The 22,303-nt window shown below is 46.3% G+C and overlaps 1 protein-coding gene across 3 annotated transcripts in view; it reads right to left on the bottom strand.

Annotated features, from left to right (window-relative positions):
- PIBF1 (progesterone immunomodulatory binding factor 1) overlaps positions 1-22,303 on the bottom strand; it is a 504,884-nt gene that overhangs the window by 239,736 nt on the left and 242,845 nt on the right. For all 3 annotated transcript variants that reach the window (XM_063952932.1, XM_063952931.1, XM_063952930.1), the window contains one exon: positions 15,605-15,755. In XM_063952932.1, the coding sequence (XP_063809002.1) occupies positions 15,605-15,755 (151 nt within the window). The remainder of the gene's footprint in view (positions 1-15,604; positions 15,756-22,303) is intronic.

Here is a 22,303-nt window from a genome sequence, read left to right as displayed (position 1 = left end):
GGCCATCAATTTCGTGAGAAGCTTCCTCCAGAAAGGAGTGATTGGCGTTTGAGTCATCAGGGCCTTTGGCATATAAAGATTGGTAAAAGTTCCTAAATTCAGTGCAGATAAGTTTGGGGTTGGTGCTTAGTGTGCCTGAGCTATTAATTGCATTCACCCATGTACGAGATCTAGGACCCTTGATCAAGTTGGCCAACAATTTGCCTGACTTATTGCCCCACCTGTGAAATCTGTTTCGCTGGTAGTCCTAGGACAATTGGGCCCGTTCCGTAAGGAAAGTGTCGTAGATGAGTTTGGCTGAAAGATAAGCCTCTTTATTGGCAGGAGTGTCGTGTTGGGTATATCTCCTGTATGCGGATGTAAGAGTAGTACTTAAGGTCTGTAATTGATAAGAAAATGTTTTCTGTTTGGCGTGGGTGTAGGACATAATGTGTCCTCTAAGGACTGCCTTGGCTGCCCCCCAAAAGATTGGCGAGTTCCAGCTCTGATCGGTATTGTCTAGATTGTAATTGAGCCAGGACTGTTTAAGATGGAGAAGAAAGTCAGTGGAGTGGCGTAGATAAGATTTTTTTTTTTTATATTGTGGTGACCAAAATTGTACACAATATTCAAGATGTGGCAATACCAGTGATTTATATAATGGTACGATTACACTTTCATCCCTTTTTTCAATTCCACGTTTTATGCAGGCTAAAACCTTATTTGCCTTTGTTGCTGCAATTTGACATTGGAGACTGTTGTTAAATTTATTATCAATGTGCACCCCCAGATATTTTTCTAAAACAGTATCTCCTAAAATCTCTCCATTTAATTTGTAGGATACATGGCTATTTTAGTTCCGAGGTGCATGACTTTACATTTATCTATATTAAATCTCATTCTCCATTTAGATGCCCAAAGCACCAGTTTAAATAGATCATTCTCTAGGGACTCTGAATCGTTGTCTGCGTTTATTACCCTACATAGTTTAATATCCTCTGCAAAAATTGATACCATGTTTTCCATGCCTATTTCTAGGTCACTAATAAATATACTTAACAGGAGAGGTCCGAGTACAGGCCCTTGAGGTATTCCACTGAACACAGTGGCCCAGTTGGAGAACATCCCATTAACCATAACTCGCTGTTGCCTGTTATCCAGCCAATAACTTACTCAAGTACATATGATGTTTCCTATGCCGAGCTCTTTTAGTTTGAAAACCAGCCTCTTATGAGGCACTGTATCGAAGGCTTTTGCAAAATCTAAATAAACCACATATACTACATTGCACCAGTCAAGATTATCGCTCACTTTTTCATAGAAGCTAATTAAGTTAGTTTGGCATGACCTGTCCCTCACAAAACCATGCTGGTTCCTAGTAATGACATTGGAGGTATCCAAATAGTCCTGTATGCTATCATTTAATATTCCCTCCTAAATTTTTCCCACTACTGATGTTAAACTAATGGGTCTATAATTACCAGTATCAGTTTTGCTTCCCTTTTTAAATACAGGCATTACCTCTACTATATGCCAGTCCTTTGGTATCATGCCTGTTTTAATGGAGTTGTAAAAAAAAAAAAAAAAATTGAATACGGAGGCCTTGCTAAATCTGAGTGAAGTTCCATAAGAACCCATGGGTGAAGTCATTCTGGACCCTATGATTTATTAATATTAATTTAGTTTAGTCGCTCATATACTACTTCCTCCCTCAAATAAATGTTAAGCAACGGTAAGTTATCATTACTTATGTTAGTCGTTTCTTTTAACATCTGTTACTCTCTCGTAAACACTGATGAAAAAAAAAAAGATTTTAAACCTACCGGTAAATCTTTTCCTCGTAGTCCGTAGAGGACGCTGGGGACTCCGTAAGGACCATGGGGATAGACGGGCTCCGCAGGAGACATGGGCACTTTAAGAAAGAACTTTAGGTATGGGTGTGCACTGGCTCCTCCCTCTATGCCCCTCCTCCAGACCCCAGTGAGAGAAACTGTGCCCAGAGGAGACGGACAGTACGAGGAAAGGATATTTGTTAATCCAAGGGCAAGATTCATACCAGCCCACACCATTCACACCGCATAGCTAGTGATATAACAGTTAACAGTATGAAAACAACACAGCATCAGTCTGATACCGATGAAAACTATAACATAATCCTTATGTAAGCAAAACTATATACAAGTCTTGCAGAAGTAGTCCGCACTTGGGACGGGCGCCCAGCATCCTCTACGGACTACGAGAAAAAGATTTACCGGTAGGTTTAAAATCTTATTTTCTCTTACGTCCTAGAGGATGCTGTGGACTCCGTAAGGACCATGGGGATTATACCAAAGCTCCCAAACGGGCGGGAGAGTGCGGATGACTCTGCAGAACCGATTGAGCAAACATGAGGTCCTCCTCAGCCAGGGTATCAAACTTATAGAACTTTGCAAAGGTGTTTGACCCCGACCAAGTAGCAGCTCGACACAGTTGTAATGCCAAGACACCTCGGGCAGCCGCCCAAGAAGAGCCCACCTTCCTAGTGGAATGGGCCTTAACCGATTTTGGTAACGGCAATCCAGCCGTAGAATAAGCCTGCTGAATCGTGTTACAGATCCAGCGAGCAATAGTCTGTTTTGAAGCAGGAGCACCAACCTTGTTGGCTGCATACAGGACAAACAGTGCTTCTGTTTTTCTGACCCTAGCCGTTCTGGCCACATCCAGGGACTCGGAATCCTCCAAGTCTCGCGTAGCCACAGGCACCACAATAGGTTGGTTCATATGAAAAGATGACACCACCTTAGGTAAAAATTGAGGACGGGTCCGCAATTCCGCTCTATCCATATGGAAAACCAGATAGGGGCTTTTATGAGACAAAGCCGCCAATTCCGACACTCGCCTAGCCGAAGCCAAGGCTAACAACATGACCACCTTCCAAGTGAGATATTTTAACTCCACTGTTTTAAGTGGTTCAAACCAGTGCGACTTAAGGAAACTCAACACCACGTTAAGGTCCCAAGGCGCCACCGGAGGTACAAAAGGAGGCTGAATATGCAGCACTCCCTTCACAAAAGTCTGTACTTCTGGGAGAGAAGCTAATTCCTTCTGAAAGAAAATGGAAAAGACCGAAATCTGAACCTTAATGGAGCCTAATTTTAGGCCCAAATTCACTCCAGTTTGTAGGAAATGAAGGAAACGGCCCAGATGGAATTCTTCCGTAGGAGCATTCCTGGCCTCACACCAAGAAACATACTTTTGCCATATACGGTGATAATGTTTTGCTGTCACGTCCTTACTAGCCTTTATCAGAGTAGGAATGACCTCCTCCAGAATGCCCTTTTCCGCTAGAATCCGGCATTCAACCGCCATGCCGTCAAACGCAGCCGCGGTAAGTCTTGGAACAGACAGGGTCCCTGTTGCAGCAGGTCCTGTCTTAGAGGAAGAGGCCACGGATCTTCTGTGAGCATCTCCTGCAGATCCGGATACCAGGCCCTTCGCTGCCAATCCGGAACAATGAGAATTGTCTGCACTCCTCTTTTTCTTATTATTCTCAACACCTTTGGGATGAGAGGAAGAGGAGGAAACACATAGACCGACTGGAAAACCCACGGTGTCACTACGGCGTCCACAGCCACTGCCTGAGGGTCTCTTGACTTGGCGCAATACCTCTGTAGCTTTATGTTGAGGCGGGATGCCATCATGTCTATCTGTGGCAGTCCCCACTGACTTGCAATCTGTGCAAAGACTTCCTGATGAAGTCCCCACTCTCCTGGATGCAGGTCGTGTCTGCTGAGGAAGTCTGCTTCCCAGTTGTCCACTCCCGGAATGAACACTGCTGACAGTGCGCTTACATGATTTTCCGCCCAGTGAAGAATCCTGGTGGCTTCCGCCATTGCCACTCTGCTCCTTGTGCCGCCTTGGCGGTTTATATGAACCACTGCGGTGATGTTGTCTGACTGGATCAGAACCGGTAGGTCGCGAAGTAAGGTCTCCGCTTGACGAAGGGCGTTGTATATGGCCCTCAGCTCCAGGACGTTGATGTGAAGACAAGTCTCTTGACTTGACCAAAGACCTTGGAAGTTTCTTCCCTATGTGACTGCTCCCCAACCTCGGAGGCTCCCGTCCGTGGTTACCAGAATCCAGTCCTGAATGCCGAACCTGCGACCCTCTAGAAGGTGAGCACTCTGTAGCCACCACAGGAGAGATACCCTGGCCCTGGGGGACAGGGTGATCAACTGATGAATCTGTAGATGTGACCCGGACCACTTGTCCAGTATGTCCCATTGGAAAGTCCTCGCATGGAACCTGCCGAAGGAAATGGCCTCGTAAGATGCCACCATCTTCCCCAGGACCCGAGTGCAGTGATGCACTGACACTTGTTTTGGCTTCAATAGGTTCCTGACCAGAGACATGAGTTCCTGGGCCTTTTCTATCGGAAGATAAACCCTTTCCTGGTCATATCCAGAATCATGCCTAAGAAGGTCAGACGAGTCGTAGGAACCAACTGCGACTTCGGGATATTGAGAATCCAGCCGTGTTGCTGTAACACCTTCAGTGAAAGTGACACGCTGTTCAGCAACTGCTCTCGTGATCTCGCTTTTATGAGGAGATCGTCCAAGTACGGGATAATTGTGACACCCTGCTTGCGCAGGAGCACCATCATTTCCGCCATTACCTTGGTGAAAATCCTGGGGGCCGTGGAAAGCCCAAACGGCAACGTCTGAAATTGGTAATGACAATCCTGTACCGCAAATCTCAGGTACGCCTGATGAGGTGGATATATGGGAACATGAAGGTAAGCATTCTTTATGTCCAGGGATACCATAAAATCCCCCCCTTCCAGGCTGGCGATGACCGCTCTGAGCGATTCCATCTTGAACTTGAACCTTTTCAAGTATAGGTTCAGGGATTTTAAATTTAAAATGGGTCTGACCGAACCGTCCGGTTTCGGGACTACAAACAGGGTTGAGTAATATCCCCTCCCTTGTTGAAGTAGGGGAACTTTTACCACCACCTGTTGAAGATACAATTTGTGAATTGCATTTAACACTATCTCCCTTTCTGGGGGAGAAGCCGGTAAGGCCGATTTGAAAAACCGGCAAGGAGGCACCTCTTCGAATTCCAGCTTGTAACCCTGGGAATCAATTTCTATTGCCCAGGGATCCACCTGTGAGTGAACCCAGATGTGGCTGAAAAGTCGAAGACGTGCCCCCACTGGGGCGGACTCCCTTAGAGGAGCCCCAGCGTCATGCGGTGGATTTAGTAGAGGCCGGGGAGGACTTCTGTTCCTGGGAACTAGCTGTGTTTTGCAGCTTTTTTCCTCCGCCCTTACCTCTGGCAAGAAAGGACGCACCTTGTACTCTCTTGTTTCTCTGTGACCGAAAGGACTGCATTTGATAATGTGGAGCTTTCTTAGGCTGTGAGGGAATATAAGGCAAAAAATTTGATTTACCTGCCGTAGCTGTGGAGACCAGGTCCGAGAGACCGTCCCCAAACAGTTCCTCACCCCTGTAAGGTAAAACCTCCATATGCCTCTTTGAGTCGGCATCACCTGTCCATTGCCGGGTCCATAGGACTCGTCTAGCAGAAATCGACATAGCGTTGACTCTAGAACCCAGTAGACCAATGTCTCTGAGTATAATACCAGGGGTAATCTGCGCACTGTGGTGATGAATCTGTACTGTTAGGGATGTGCTGCTTGTTAACGGGTGTCCTTACCCTCTTACTACTACACAAACAAAGTGGCTGCTAAGCCTAACAGCGCTCAACCCCTACAGTGGTGTCTGCTTATGAAAATATTGTGCAACACGAATATTGATGAATAAAAAAGAGAATATTTATTGAATGGTAATAACCCTAAGCAAGTATTTTGATGCTACTGTGGGCAAAATAAAGGAAATAAAGATCATTGATGTAGGGAAAATAGAAGAAATCTTTGAAAAACAAAACTTGAAAGGTGCAAGTCTGCACTATATCAATTAAACAGTGAAAATGAGGGAAAATGCAGGTATGATGAGTTATAAGTCATAAATGTTGTCACTTGTGATGGATTCTTCACAGGTGCTCTGTCTGTATACCACTACAGCTGGTAATGAGTCTTTAAGTCTTATCAACTGATGCTGACTCTAAAATGAGGCATAAATTGATGAATGGGTTAAAGAAAATTAAATCAAAAGGTCCTAGTCCTAACCGGACTGTGATTGTCCTTGTAAGTCTCTTTACAGATAGAGGACGGCGTCCCATACCTCTAACGTTTGGGGGCAAGTGATGGTGCACTGTCGTTGCGGCCGTGAGATAAGGGGCACAGGTGCGGGTGGGCTGCGGGATCTCTGGGCTGCTCCGGACTGACTTACCCCTCTGCGTCCGTGCCTTCCCGCGGTTCGTCCTTTTACGGATCTCCCCGTGAGTTGGCTCCGTGCGCCGGGTTAGTCGTTGTTGGGGGAGAGGGTGCTCTGCCTGCAGGGTCTGAACGGAACCTGCGGCTGGGACACACTTCTCCACTAAGGAGACTCACCTGCGGGATCCTCTTTCTGCCAGTCCGTCTGTGTGGCTTGCCGGTGACTTGTCAGCGCCGTTGCTCTCGATCTTTTCTTGCACTTTGCCGCTGTCTGTTGATGTGGATTGGGTGTCCTATATTCTCCAACACGTTTCAACCGATTTGGTCTTCCTCTGGAAGTCTTTGCAGTGATCGGGCTGTGTCTGGAGTTAAATAGCAGGATGGCGGGATTCTCTGCTATTCGTCCATTGTTCCAAGAATTTTATTGGATGTTGGAACTGTCAATCTGTCGTATGAGGGGAGAACCTTTGTGGAATGGGATTTGCTTCATTTCCTGCTGTGAGCACAATTAAGGCTTAATTGCCTAGTCCTGTGGTATATGTTGGGTTAAACTAAACTTAGATAAAATTGGTGAAATGGAAGAAGCACCTGTGTTTATACACCAGCTGGGAATGCTAATGATGAAACAGAAAATAAAATATCGATAAAGACCTTAAGGGAATATAAATATATATCTGATATAAATGCTGAATATAGACTGGAAAATGTTGGTGATGTTGGTAAAATAAATAAAAGTAAAAATAAAAATAAATATAAATAATAAATATAAAAATAAAATGAAATTAAATAAAAATAGAATAAAATCAAGAAGAATCAAATATATATATAACAAGCTCAAGTAATGTGAAGCGATGTAAAATTAGCTTGAACGTGAATAAAAATGTAGTACAGATGAGTGTATTGGTAATATACTCATCTGTAATGGACTTCAAGGTACCCTCCTGCTTGCGATCAGCAAGATCCCTAAGGGTAGCCGTTTCTTGGGATGGCAGCGCTACCTTTTTGGATAAGCGTGTCAACGCTTTGTCCACCCTAGGAGAGGATTCCCACCGTATCCTGTCCTTTGCCGGGAAAGGATACGCCATAAGAATCCTTTTGGGAATCTGCAGTTTCTTGTCTGGAGATTCCCACGCTTTTTCACACAACTCGTTCGGCTCATGAGAGGGGGGAAAGGTTACCTCAGCTTTCTTTCCCTTAAACATGTGTACCCTCGTGTCAGGGACAGAGGGGTCATCAGTGATATGCAGACGCAGTACATCCTTTATTGCAATAATCATATATCGAATACTTTTAGCCAATTTTGGCTGTAATTTTGCATCATCGTAGTCGACACTGGAGTCAGAATCCGTGTCGGTATCAGTGTCTACTATTTGGGATAGTGGGCGCTTTTGAGACCCTGAAGGTCCCTGCGACATAGGGACAAGCAGGGGTTGACTCCCTTCCTGTTCCCTAGCTTCAGCTTTGTCCAATCTTTTGTGCAATAAATTCACATTAGCACTTAAGACATTCCACATATCCATCCAGTCAGGTGTCGGCGTTGTCGACGGAGACACCACACTCATTTGCTCCACCTCCCCCCTAGGAGAGCTTTCTACCTCAGACATGCCGACACACGCGTACCGACACACCACACACACAGGGAATCCTCTTATCTGAAGACAGTTCCCCCACAAGGCCCTTTGGAGAGACAGAGAGAGTATGCCAGCACACACCCAGCGCCAATGACCCAGGAAAAAACACAATATGTTAACCCAGAAAGCGCTGTAATCTGTATTTTGCGCCAAATTATGTGCCCCCCCCTTCTTTAAAACCCTCTTTCACGTGGATAAGCAGGGGAGAGTCCGGGGAGCTTCCTCTCAGCGCTGTGCTGTGGAGAAAATGGCGCTGGTGAGTGCTGAGGAACAAGCTCCGCCCCCTCAGCGGCGGGCTTCGGTCCCGCTCAAATATTGAAAATACTGGCGGGGGCTCTTTTATATACAGTGCCTAGCTGTATATATGTACTTTTGGCAGAAAATTAGGTTTATATTGCTGCCCAGGGCGCCCCCCTGCGCCCTGCACCCTTACAGTGACTGCCGTCTGTGAGCTGTGTGGGAGCAAGGGCGCACAGCATTACCGCTGTGCGTTACCTCTATGAAGATCTGAAGTCTTCTTTCTTCTCATTCTCACCCGGCTTCTATCTTCCGGCTCTGCGAGGACGGCGCCGCGGCTCTGGGACGGACGGCGAGGGTGAGACCTGCGTACCGATCCCTCTGGAGCTAATGGTGTCCAGTAGCCTAAGAAACAGAGCCTAACATTAAAGTAGGTCTGTTTCTCTCTCCTCAGTCCCTCGATGCAGGGAGTCTGTTGCCAGCAGGCTCCCTGAAAATAAAAAACCTAACAAATATACTTTCTTTTCAGGAAACTCAGGAGAGCTCCCTGTAATGCACCCAGTCTCCTCTGGGCACAGTAATAAACTGAGGTCTGGAGGAGGGGCATAGAGGGAGGAGCCAGTGCACATCCATAACTAAAGTTCTTCCTTAAAGTGCCCATGTCTCCTGCGGAGCCCATCTATCCCCATGGTCCTTACGGAGTCCCCAGCATCCCCTAGGACGTAAGAGAAATTTGTTTCGTATTTCTGCTTTTAGTTTGTCATCATTTGCCAATATTCGCGATTCTCCTTTTAATGGTCCAATATTTTCCCTTTTTAACTTTTCGCTGTTTATATACTTACAAAACTTTTTAAGGTTACTGTATATCGAGGATAAGTCGACCCGAATATAAGCCGAGGCACCTAATTTTACCACAAAAACCTGGGAAAACTTATTGACTTGAGTACAAGCCTAGGGTGGGAAATGCAGCTCTAGCCGTACAGAGCCCTCATACAGTGCCCTTACAGTGCCAGATATGCCCGCATAGTACCAGATATGCCTGCATACTGCCAGATATGTCCCCACAGTGCCAGATATGCCCTCATACTGCCAGATATGCCCCCACAGTGCCAGATATGCCCTCATACTGCCAGATATGCTCTCATACTGCCAAATATGCTCCCCCAGGTGCCAGGTACAACTTACCCTCCCCGCTCCCCCGCTGTTCTGTGAAGGAGGGACACTGAGGGCACAGCGCGCGTCTCTCCTGTGTCCCTCCTGCATCTCCGGCGGCGGGTCTGTTAAATGAAGTGCCGGTTCGTGAGCCAATCAGAGCTCACGAACAGGTACTTCATTTAATAGACCCATCTCTGCCGCCGGAGACGCAGGAGGGACACAGGAGAGGCGCGCGCTGTGCCCTCCGTGTCCCTCTTTCCCACTGACTCGAGTATAAGCTGAGGGGGCTTTTTCAGCATAAAAAATAAGAATTTACTTACCGATAATTCTATTTCTCATAGTCCGTAGTGGATGCTGGGGACTCCGTCAGGACCATGGGGAATAGCGGCTCCGCAGGAGACAGGGCACAAAAAGTAAGCTTTTAGGATCACATGGTGTGTACTGGCTCCTCCCCCTATGACCCTCCTCCAAGCCTCAGTTAGGTACTGTGCCCGGACGAGCGTACACAATAAGGAAGGATCTTGAATCCCGGGTAAGACTCATACCAGCCACACCAATCACACCGTACAACTTGTGATTTGAACCCAGTTAACAGTATGATAACAACGAAGAAGCCTCTGAAAAGATGGCTCACAACAATAATAACCCGATTTTTGTAACAATAACTATGTACAAGTATTGCAGACAATCCGCACTTGGGATGGGCGCCCAGCATCCACTACGGACTATGAGAAATAGAATTATCGGTAAGTAAATTCTTATTTTCTCTAACGTTCTAGTGGATGCTGGGGACTCCGTCAGGACCATGGGGATTATACCAAAGCTCCCAAACGGGCGGGAGAGTGCGGATGACTCTGCAGCACCGAATGAGAGAACTCCAGGTCCTCCTTAGCCAGAGTATCAAATTTGTAAAATTTTACAAACGTGTTCTCCCCTGACCACGTAGCTGCTCGGCAAAGTTGTAATGCCGAGACCCCTCGGGCAGCCGCCCAAGATGAGCCCACCTTCCTTGTGGAGTGGGCATTTACAGATTTAGGCTGTGGCAGGCCTGCCACAGAATGTGCAAGTTGGATTGTGCTACAGATCCAACGAGCAATCGTCTGCTTAGACGCAGGAGCACCCATCTTGTTGGGTGCATACAGGATAAACAGCGAGTCAGATTTTCTGACTCCAGCCGTCCTTGAAATATATATTTTCAATGCTCTGACAACGTCCAGCAACTTGGAGTCCTCCAAGTCGCTAGCAGCCGCAGGCACCACAATAGGCTGGTTCAAGTGAAAAGCCGAAACCACCTTAGGCAGAAACTGAGGACGCGTCCGCAGTTCTGCCCTGTCCGAATGGAAAATCAGATATGGGCTTTTGTACGATAAAGCCGCCAACTCTGATACTCTCCTGGCTGAAGCCAGGGCCAGTAGCATGGTTACTTTCCATGTAAGATACTTCAAATCTACCGATTTGAGCGGCTCAAACCAATGGGATTTGAGAAAATCCAAAACTACGTTGAGATCCCACGGTGCCACTGGAGGCACAATCGGGGGCTGTATATGTAGTACACCTTTGACAAAGGTTTGTACTTCAGGCACTGAAGCCAATTCTTTCTGGAAGAAAATCGATAAGGCCGAAATTTGAACCTTAATAGACCCCAATTTGAGGCCCATAGACAATCCTGCCTGCAGGAAATGTAGGAATCGACCCAATTGAAATTCCTCCGTTGGGGCCTTCTTGGCCTCACACCACGCAACATATTTTCTCCAAATGCGGTGATAATGTTGTGCGGTCACTTCCTTCCTGGCTTTAATCAAGGTAGGAATAACTTCCTCTGGAATGCCCTTTTCTTTTAGAATCCGGCGTTCAACCGCCATGCCGTCAAACGCAGTCGCGATAAGTCTTGGAACATACAAGGTCCCTGCTGAAGCAGATCCCTTCTTAACGGTAGAGGCCACGGCTCTTCCGTGAGCATCTCTTGAAGTTCCGGGTACCAAGTCCTTCTCGGCCAATCCGGAGCCACGAGTATTGTTCTTACTCCCCGTAGCCGTATAATTCTCAGTACCTTTGGTATGAGAGGCAGAGGAGGAAACACATACACGGACTGGTACACCCACGGTGTTACCAGAGCGTCCACAGCTATTGCCTGAGGGTCTCTTGACCTGGCGCAATATCTGTCCAGTTTCTTGTTGAGGCGGGACGCCATCATGTCCACCTTTGGTTTTTCCCAACGGTTCACAATCATGTGGAAGACTTCTGGATGAAGTCCCCACTCTCCCGGGTGGAGGTCGTGTCTGCTGAGGAAGTCTGCTTCCCAGTTGTCCACTCCCGGAATGAACACTGCTGACAGTGCTATGACATGATTTTCCGCCCAGCGAAGAATCCTTGCAGCTTCTGTCATTGCTCTTCTGCTTCTCGTGCCGCCCTGTCTGTTTACGTGGGCGACTGCCGTGATGTTGTCCGACTGGATCAACACCGGCTGACCCTGAAGCAGCGGTTTTGCCAGGCTTAGAGCATTGTAAATCGCTCTTAGCTCCAGTATATTTATGTGAAGAGACGTCTCCAGGTTTGACCACACGCCCTGGAAGTTTCTTCCCTGTGTGACTGCTCCCCAGCCTCGTAGGCTGGCATCCGTAGTCACCAGGACCCAGTCCTGTATGCCGAATCTGCGGCCCTCTAACAGATGGGCACTCTGCAACCACCACAGAAGAGACACCCTTGTTCTTGGTGACAGTGTTATCCGCTGATGCATGTGCAGATGCGATCCGGACCATTTGTCCAGCAGATCCCACTGAAATATTCGTACGTGGAATCTGCCGAATGGAATTGCTTCGTAAGAAGCCACCATCTTTCCCAGGACTCTTGTGCATTGATGTACTGACACATTTCCTGGTTTTAGGAGGTTCCTGACAAGTTCGGATAACTCCCTTGCTTTCTCCTCCGGGAGAAGCACCTTTTTCTGAACAGTGTCCAGAATCATTCCCAGGAACAGCAGACGTGTCGTCGGGGTCAATTGAGATTTTGGAAGATTCAGAATCCACCCGTGTTGTTGAAGCACTACTTGGGTTAGTGCTACTCCGACTTCCAGCTGTTCTCTGGACCTTGCCCTTATCAGGAGATCGTCCAAGTAAGGGATAATTAATACGCCTTTTCTTCGTAGAAGAACCATCATTTCGGCCATTACCTTGGTAAAGACCCGAGGTGCCGTGGACAAACCAAACGGCAGCGTTTGAAACTGATAATGACAGTTTTGTATCACGAACCTGAGATACCCTTGGTGTGAAGGGTAAATTGGGACATGCAGATAAGCATCTTTTATGTCCAGGGACACCATGAAGTCCCCTTCTTCCAGATTCGCTATCACTGCTCTGAGTGACTCCATCTTGAACTTGAATTTCTGTATGTACAGGTTCAAGGATTTCAGATTTAGAATAGGTCTTACCGAACCGTCCGGCTTCGGTACCACAAATAGTGTGGAATAATACCCCTTTCCCTGTTGTAGGAGGGGTACCTTGACTATCACCTGCTGAGAATACAGCTTGTGAATGGCTTCCAATACCGTCGCCCTTTCTGAGGGAGACGTTGGTAAAGCAGACTTTAGGAACCGGCGAGGGGGAGACTTTTCGAATTCCAACTTGTAACCCTGAGATACTACCTGCAGGATCCAAGGGTCCACCTGTGAGCGCGCCCACTGTGTGCTGAAAATCTTTAGTCGACCCCCCACCGCCCCTGAGTCCGCTTGCACAGCCCCAGCGTCATGCTGAGGGCTTTGTAGAAGCCGGGGAGGGCTTCTGTTCGTGGGAAGTAGTTGCTTGCTGCACCCTCTTACCCCTTCCTTTGCCTCTGGGCAAATATGACTGTCCTTTTGCCCGCTTGTTCTTATAGGAACGAAAGGACTGCGGCTGAAAAGACGGTGTCTTTTTCTGTTGGGAGGTGACCTGAGGTAAAAAAGTGGATTTTCCGGCTGTTGCCGTGGCCACCAGATCCGATAGACCGACCCCAAATAATTCCTCTCCTTTATACGGCAATACTTCCATATGCCGTTTGGAATCCGCATCACCTGACCACTGTCGCGTCCATAAACTTCTTCTGGCAGATACGGACATCGCACTTACTCTCGATGCCAGAGTGCAAATATCCCTCTGAGCATCTCGCATATAAAGAAAAGCATCCTTTAATTGCTCTATAGTCAATAAAATACTGTCCCTATCCAGGGTATCAATATTTTCAGTCAGGGAATCCGACCACACCACCCCAGCACTGCACATCCAGGCTGAGGCTATTGCTGGTCGCAGTATAACACCAGTATGTGTGTATATACTCTTCAGGGTAGTTTCCAGCCTCCTATCAGCTGGATCCTTGAGGGCGGCCGTATCAGGAGACGGTAACGCCACTTGTTTTGATAAGCGTGTGAGCGCCTTATCCACCCTAGGGGGTGTTTCCCAGCGCGCCCTAACCTCTGGTGGGAAAGGGTATAATGCCAATAACTTCTTTGAAATTAGCAGTTTTCTATCGGGGTTAACCCACGCTTCATCACACACGTCATTCAATTCCTCTGATTCTGGAAAAGCTACAGGTAGTTTTTTCACACCCCACATAATACCCCCCTTTGAGGTACCTGCAGTATCAGAGATATGCAAAGCCTCCTTCATTGCCGTGATCATATAACGTGTGGCCCTATTGGAAAATACGTTTCTTTCTTCACCGTCGACACTAGATTCATCTGTGTCGGTACCTGTGTCGACTGACTGAGGTAAGGGACGTTTTACAGCCCCTGACGGTGCCTGAGACGCCTGGACAGGTACTAACTGGTTTTCCGGCCGTCTCATGTCGTCAACTGACTTTTGCAGCGTGCTAACATTATCACGTAATTCCATAATTAAAGCCATCCATTCCGGTGTCGACTCCCTAGGGGGTGACATCACCATTACCGGCAATTGCTCCGCCTCCACACCAACATCGTCCTCATACATGTCGACACACACGTACCGACACACAGCAGACACACAGGGAATGCTCTTATCGAAGACAGGACCCCACTAGCCCTTTGGGGAGACAGAGGGAGAGTTTGCCAGCACACACCAAAGCGCTATAAAAATGTATATAAACAACCCTAAAAGGTGTTGTTTCTGTTATATGCGCTTAATATATAAAAATATCGCCAAAATATGCCCCCCTTCTCTGTTTTACCCTGTTTCTGTAGTGCAGTGCAGGGGAGAGTCCTGGGAGCCTTCCTCACAGCGGAGCTGAGCAGGAAAATGGCGCTGTGTGCTGAGGAGAATAGGCCCCGCCCCCTAAAACGGCGGGCTCTTCTCCCGGAGTTTGCGATATATGGCAGGGGTTAAATACATCCATATAGCCTCAAGGGCTATATGTGATGTATTTTAGCCATAGAAAAAGGTATTATACATTGCTGCCCAGGGCGCCCCCCCCCAGCACCCTGCACCCTCAGTGACCGCTGGTGTGAAGTGTGCCGACAACAATGGCGCACAGCTGCAGTGCTGTGCGCTACCTTATGAAGACTGAAAGTCTTCTGCCGCCTGTTTCCGGACCTCTTCAACTTCGGCATCTGCAAGGGGGGTCGGCGGCACGGCTCCGGGACCGGACTCCATGGCTGGGCCTGTGTTCGATCCCTCTGGAGCTAATGGTGTCCAGTAGCCTAAGAAGCAAATCCATCCTGCACGCAGGTGAGTTCACTTCTCTCCCCTAAGTCCCTCGTAGCAGTGAGCCTGTTGCCAGCAGGACTCACTGAAAATAAGAAACCTAAAAAACTTTTTCTAAGCAGCTCTTTATGAGAGCCACCTAGATTGCACCCTGCTCGGACGGGCACAAAAACCTAACTGAGGCTTGGAGGAGGGTCATAGGGGGAGGAGCCAGTACACACCATGTGATCCTAAAAGCTTACTTTTTGTGCCCTGTCTCCTGCGGAGCCGCTATTCCCCATGGTCCTGACGGAGTCCCCAGCATCCACTAGGACGTTAGAGAAAAAAGTGCTGAAAAAGTCGGCTTATACTCGAGTATATACGGTAGTTTTACTCTCCTTAGCGATTTGGTTTTCGTTTTTTATTTTAGCTGCACTGATTTCTTTTTTGCATTTCTTGTTACATTCCTTGTAGTAGTGGAATGGCGCCCGCCTTCCCATTTGATTTAAAAGCTTTGAAAGCATGTCTCTTTTTATCCATTTCTTCCTTAACCTTCTTATTAAACCACATTGGTTTGTATTTTAGACATTTTCAGGCCCAAAGACCTGTAATGTTGACATAACAAACTAAATGTAAGAAAATGTAAAATAACCACTTGCTTTGTGCAGATTGCATTATGACATCATCCAATTCCTGCTCCAGCTTTTCATAGGTTTCCAGTTTTGCTTGATGTTCAGCGTTTTGAGCTTGGAGCTCGGTAACGCGTTTCTCTGAAGATGCTTGAAGAGCATAAAATTCTTTTGTTAGCACCTAAAACAAAAAAAGGGTTTGACTTAAATTTCAGGTAGACCAAAGACATAACAAAAGAAACACATTAATAGATTGAGAAATGCCCAAACCACCCCAACATACAGGGTGTCTATAATTAAAGTTCACCTGATCCAAGCAGTCTGCAGCAAATTACTTATCAGAATGTTGCCAAGTTTTCAGTATGTCTTAATAAGGCCATGGGAAAATAACTCACAGCAAAGAAATTGGACCTTTTTGAAGTAATGTACAGTCTCACAAATTTAACGTCATTTTGAATTTAAGACAAAACGAGCATGAAAAAGGTTGTGAGGATGTTGTTTATTGTACATAGTGATAAGAGGGATGATGTGCTAAAGGAACTTTGCATATCTGATACCTTACAAGCCTAAACTGCATTGTTTTCTTACTTCTTTTAATTTTTTTTTAAATATTGATATTTTAATATATGCAAATTTGTATATTAATACTTTTTTAGATTGATAACTGTATGTGCGATCTGAAAAGGATCTTTAGAGCAATTTAGAGTTCCATAAGGAGACCAGTAGGTTAATCGTAATTAATAGTATTTATTATATGTATATTTTATGACTGGTAATTTATTTTTATTTTTTTGCCCCTGAATCTAATTTTTGGCATATCGCATTAACAAGCACATAATGCAGGTCACATTTTCAGCAAAAAAGACACACGATGCTAGCAGTGTCTGACCTGACCTGGCGTGCCAAGAGGGGCTCTTTGGTGCACCTGCAGCAAAGTTGTATGAGAACAAATACGTCTGTCAACAGGAGTCATGTGATGTTATAAGCAGTGGCGGCTCCTACTTGCATGGAGGAGAACTGCCGCTGGCCGTGCTGTCTGTTCCCTACTACCTGCTTCCGCTGCCGGCCGGGTCCGGCAACTGCACAATGTAGCCGACAGGTGGCGGGATTGGGGCATGAGCAGTAGTAGCAGCGGTACTGCACATGCACAAACCCCTAGCTTCTATGGACTGCATCGGCTGCAGCTCACAGACGCCAGCTAACTGCAGCATTTTCTGGCAGTACGAGGGGGAGGAAACACCTCCCAATGGGACTGCCTGTTCTGCGGGTCACCAGCAGGTAGGGACCTATGTTTAATCCCTTCATTGCCACACTTACTATTACAATATCCAAATAAAGCTAACGAATTGAGTACTAAATGGTTATGTAGAACTCTATTCCACCTGTCCTTTTGGGGATTCAATCATTTATTCTTTACATAATAAATGTGATATCATTGTGGCCAATATATTTGTGGTTTATCACTCAAATCGAAAACCCTCTCTATCCATGTTTGAATATTGTTCTGGTTATGTAAGATTTCCAACTATTTAAGTGGTCGCTGTTCCGCCTAAGTATATTCTTTTATTATCCGAAATGACTGGTTGGCGGAAGCACCACATCCCCCACATACTGGAGGGCGGAAGCGCAGTACACGATGGGTCACGTTACCGACGCAGTCACGTGTTCCACATTACACGGACCAGGGCGGAAGAGCCGCCACGATCACTGGCCTGTATAGTTACAATCCCTTACAGGCCACCATCCCCACTAGGTTGCTTAGCAACCGTTCTCTTATCCTCACGCATTGCGGAAGTATGTTACCTAAAGCTCCGATCACGTGACATGCGGGTCACGTGATCGGAACCTCTATTAGGAAATACGAAATTACAGTACCGTTCTTCAATATGTTCCCCCACCAATAATAAAAGTCCACATTGCCGCATCCATGACAACATAGTCACAACAAATTTACCCATTGGTCATTGTGTCCCAATACACTTCCTGTCCATCTTTATTCATTTAGTACAAAAACTTTCAAACAAACTGGTTTCTACGAATTATTTGTATATTTTTTCGTATACTACATCCCATCCGAAGTAGGTCTGTCTAACATGCAAGTTTGCTCTAATTTTATGTACCCATTTTAAAGTGATTATGTAATTATGCAATCAGGTGTTTCTAGGGGCTAATTAGCCACCATACTGGAAGGGGTATATAAACCCCACATGTCTTAACTATGGATACCTTTGATAAAGCTGCAAGCTGACTGTAGCGAAACGCGTCAGGTGTACCAGGGACCCCCGCTAGGAATTGATCTGAAGGAGGACCGAACCATTCCCCAAACTTTGTCCAGACGGCTCTTCTAAATTCTCAGACCACAAACAGCAATAACCGTATAAAGGACTGCACCAACCGTAACGCATGAGGAGCTCTCCACTAAAAAGATTCTGGAGCACACCACCCTCTAACGGTAAATTGTTCATTCACTGGATATTTCCTAACTCTGAGACTGTTGATTATGCTGGACTTTAATACTGCAGGGGAAAATATTTTGGAACGGTCACCTTAAAAACTCCATAATTCTACATTACCAACCTGGCAAATTGGGTAACCCTATAGAATTGTCTTTTGAAACACAGAAATTATACTAACTGTTTCTGACATGCATTTATTTTTATGTTTTTAGTTTTTAATTTTTACCTATTGCATAAATTTTAGGAATAAAATCATGTTTTAATCTATTACACTATTACTGTGATATTCATCAAATTTAGCGCAGCCTCACCCCCCCTTTTTTTCACCAGCAGGTAGGACTTACAATAGAAAGTCATTCCAAATCACAGTGTAGCCAGTGCAGTTTCACGGACTGCATTTGGCTCACTGAGCTCAGGTGAACGATGTTACTGTGGAGGCTGCAGTCCTGCAGCCCATAGGCAAAATCCTCTACTAGTTGTTAGTAGCTGTCACGAAACTTTTTATGGTTACCATGCCTTCTATTTAATACATTTAGATTCAAATCAAATTTACATATACTGTATTAGTACAAGAGTTCTAAAGCTAGCAATACAATCACAAAATTTACTTGAATGTGAATCTGGGTACACACTTGATATGTTGGTAGTTCATTGGCAGGTGTGTACGCTCGATACATTATGGGGTATATGCAATTGCGGTCGAATTCCCGAAATTGTCGAATTTCGGGTCATTTTCGCCCAAAAAAAAAAAATCGCCAATGCAATTCAGTGCTTTCCGACCAAAAAACGGACTTCCAAAAATCGACTTTTTGAAATTCGAATTTTTGCAAATTCGACTATTCTGCAATGATACAAGTGCTGCAATTCGACAAAAGCATATTCAATTCAAGTTTGGAAATTCGACAGCAGTGCTTTTAGACAGCAAATTCGTCATTTTCAATCCGCCACACTTTGGAGGGTGAAAACAATAAAAAAAAATTTAAACATGTTTTTTTTGGTGTTTTTTTTTTTAGGAATAGCATATCTATTTATATTAGAAGGGATTAGGTACTTTTTTTTTTTTTTTGTGGAGGCACAAAATAAGAATTTACTTACCGATAATTCTATTTCTCGTAGTCCGTAGTGGATGCTGGGGACTCCGTCAGGACCATGGGGTTTAGCGGCTCCGCAGGAGACAGGGCACAATAATAAAAGCTTTAGGATCAGGTGGTGTGCACTGGCTCCTCCCCCTATGACCCTCCTCCAAGCCTCAGTTAGGATACTGTGCCCGGACGAGCGTGCATAATAAGGAAGGATATTGAATCCCGGGTAAGACTCATACCAGCCACACCAATCACACCGTACAACCTGTGATCTGAACCCAGTTAACAGTATGATAACAACGAAGGAGCCTCTGAAAAGATGGCTCACAACAAGAATAACCCGATTTTTGTAACAATAACTATGTACAAGTATTGCAGACAATCCGCACTTGGGATGGGCGCCCAGCATCCACTACGGACTACGAGAAATAGAATTATCGGTAAGTAAATTCTTATTTTCTCTAACGTCCTAAGTGGATGCTGGGGACTCCGTCAGGACCATGGGGATTATACCAAAGCTCCCAAACGGGCGGGAGAGTGCGGATGACTCTGCAGCACCGAATGAGAGAACTCCAGGTCCTCCTCAGTCAGGGTGTGCCCCTGACCAAGTAGCAGCTCGGCAAAGTTGTAAAGCCGAGACCCCTCGGGCAGCCGCCCAAGATGAGCCCACTTCCTTGTGGAATGGGCTTTTACTGATTTTGGCTGTGGCAAGCCTGCCACAGAATGTGCAAGCTGAATTGTACTACAAATCCAGCGAGCAATCGTCTGCTTAGAAGCAGGAACACCCATCTTGTAGGGTGCATACAGGCTAAACAGCGAGTCAGATTTTCTGACTCCAGTCGTCCTGAAACATATATTTTCAGGGCCCTGACAACGTCAAGTAACTTGGAGTCCTCCAAGTCCCTAGTAGCCGCAGGTACCACAATAGGTTGGTTCATGTGAAAAACAGAAAACACCTTAAGGAGAAATTGAGGACGAGTCCTCAATTCTGCCCTGTCAGAATGAAAAATTACGTAAGGGCTTTTATATGATAAAGCCGCCCATTCTGACACACGCCTGGCTGAAGCCAGGGCTAATAGAATCTTCACCTTCCATGTGAAATATTTTAATTCCACAGTGGTGAGTGGATCACCAATGTGACTTTAGGAAACTCAAAACAACATTGAGATCCCAAGGTGCCACTGGGGGCACAAAAGGAGGCTGTATATGCAGTACCCCTTTTACAAACGTCTGAACTTCAGGCACTGAAGCCAGTTCTTTCTGGAAGAAATTTGACAGGGTCGAAATTTGAACCTTAATGGACCCTAATTTTAGGCCCATAGACAGTCCTGTTTTCAGGAAATGTAGGAAACGACCCAGTTGGAATTCCTCTGTAGGGACCTTCTTGGCCTCACACCACGCAACATATTTTCGCCAAATGCGGTGAAAATGTTTTGCGGTTACATCCTTCCTGGCTTCGACCAGGGTAGGGATGACTTCATCTGGAATGCCCTTTCAGGATCCGGCGTTCAACTGCCATGCCGTCAAACGCAGCCGCAGTAAGTCTTGGAACAGACAAGGCCCCTGCTGGAGCAGGTCCTTTCTTAAAGGTAGAGGCCACGGTTCTTCCGTGAGCATCTCTTGAAGTTCCGGGTACCAAGTCCTTCTTGACCCATCCGGAACCACGAGTATCGTTCTTACTCATCTCCTTCTTATGATTCTCAGTACTTTTGGTATGAGATGCATAGGAGGGAACACATACCCTGACTGGTACACCCACAGTGTTACCAGAGCGTCCACCGCTATTGCCTGAGGGTCCCTTGACCTGGCGCAATATTTGTCTAGTTTTTTGTTCAGGCGGGACGCCATCATGTCCACCTTTGGTTTTTCCCAACGGTTTACAATCATGTGGAAGACTTCCCGCTGAAGTCCCCACTCTCCCGGGTGGAGGTTATGCCTGCTGAGGAAGTTTGCTTCCCAGTTTTCCACTCCCGGAATTAACACTGCTGAGAGTGTTATCACATGATTTTTCGCCCAGCGAAGAATCCTTGCAGTTTCTGCCATTTCCCTCCTGCTTCATGTGCCGCCCTGTCTGTTTACGTGGGCGACTGCCGTGATGTTGTCCCACTGGATCAATACCGGCTGACCTTGAAGCAGAGGTCTTGCTAAGCTTAGAGCCTTGTAAATTGCCCTTAGCTCCAGTATATTTATGTGGAGAGAAGTCTCCAGACTTGATCACACTCCCTGGAAATTTTTTCCTTGTGTGACTGCTCCCCAGCCACTCAGGCTGGCATCCGTGGTCACCAGGACCCAGTCCTGAATGTCGAATCTGCGGCCCTTTCATAGATGAGCACTCTGCAGCCACCGCAGAAGAAAACACCTTTGTCCTTGGAGACAGGGTTGTCCGCTGATGCATCTGAAGATGCGATCCGGACCATTTTCCCAGCAGATTCCACTGAAAGGTTCTTGCGTGAAATCTACCGAATGGGATCGCTTTGTAAGAAACCACCATTTTTCACAGGACCCTTGTGCAATGATGCACTGATACTTTTCCTGGTTTTAGGAGGTTCCTGACTAGCTCGGATAACTCCCTGGTCTTCTTCTCCGGGAGAAAACATCCTTTTCTGGACTGTGTCCAGAATCATTCCTAGGAACATTAGACGTGTCGTCGGAAAAAGCTGCGATTTTGGAATATTTAGAATCCACTCGTGCTGTCGTAGAACTACTTGAGATAGTGCTACTCCGACCGCCAACTGTTCTCTGGACCTTGCCCTTATCAGGAAAGCGTCCATATTTCTTTTAGGAAGAATCATCATTTCGGCCATTACCATGGTAAAGACCCGGGGTGCCGTGGACAATCCAAACGGCAGCGTCTGAACTGATAGTGACAGTTCTGTACCACGAACCTGAGATACCCTTGGTGAGAAGGGCAAAATTTGGACATGTAGGTAAGCGTCCCTGATATCCAGTGACACCATATCGTCCTGGTTCGCTATCACTGCTCTGAGTGACTCCATCTTGATTTGAACCCTTGTATGTAATTGTTCAAATCTTTTAGATCTCACCGAGCCGTTTGGCTTCAGTACCCCAATATAGTGTGGAATAATACCCCTTCCCTTGTTGTAGGAGGGGTACTTTGATTATCACCTGCTGGGAATACAGCCTGTGAATTTTTTTTTTTTCCAATACTGCCTCCCTGTCGGAGGGAGACG

Source organism: Pseudophryne corroboree, chromosome 2 (assembly GCF_028390025.1).
Source record: "Pseudophryne corroboree isolate aPseCor3 chromosome 2, aPseCor3.hap2, whole genome shotgun sequence".
NCBI lineage: Eukaryota > Metazoa > Chordata > Amphibia > Anura > Myobatrachidae > Pseudophryne > Pseudophryne corroboree.
The sequence above is the reverse complement of the archived record's forward strand: the minus strand, read 5'-3'. Positions and strand labels throughout refer to the sequence as shown.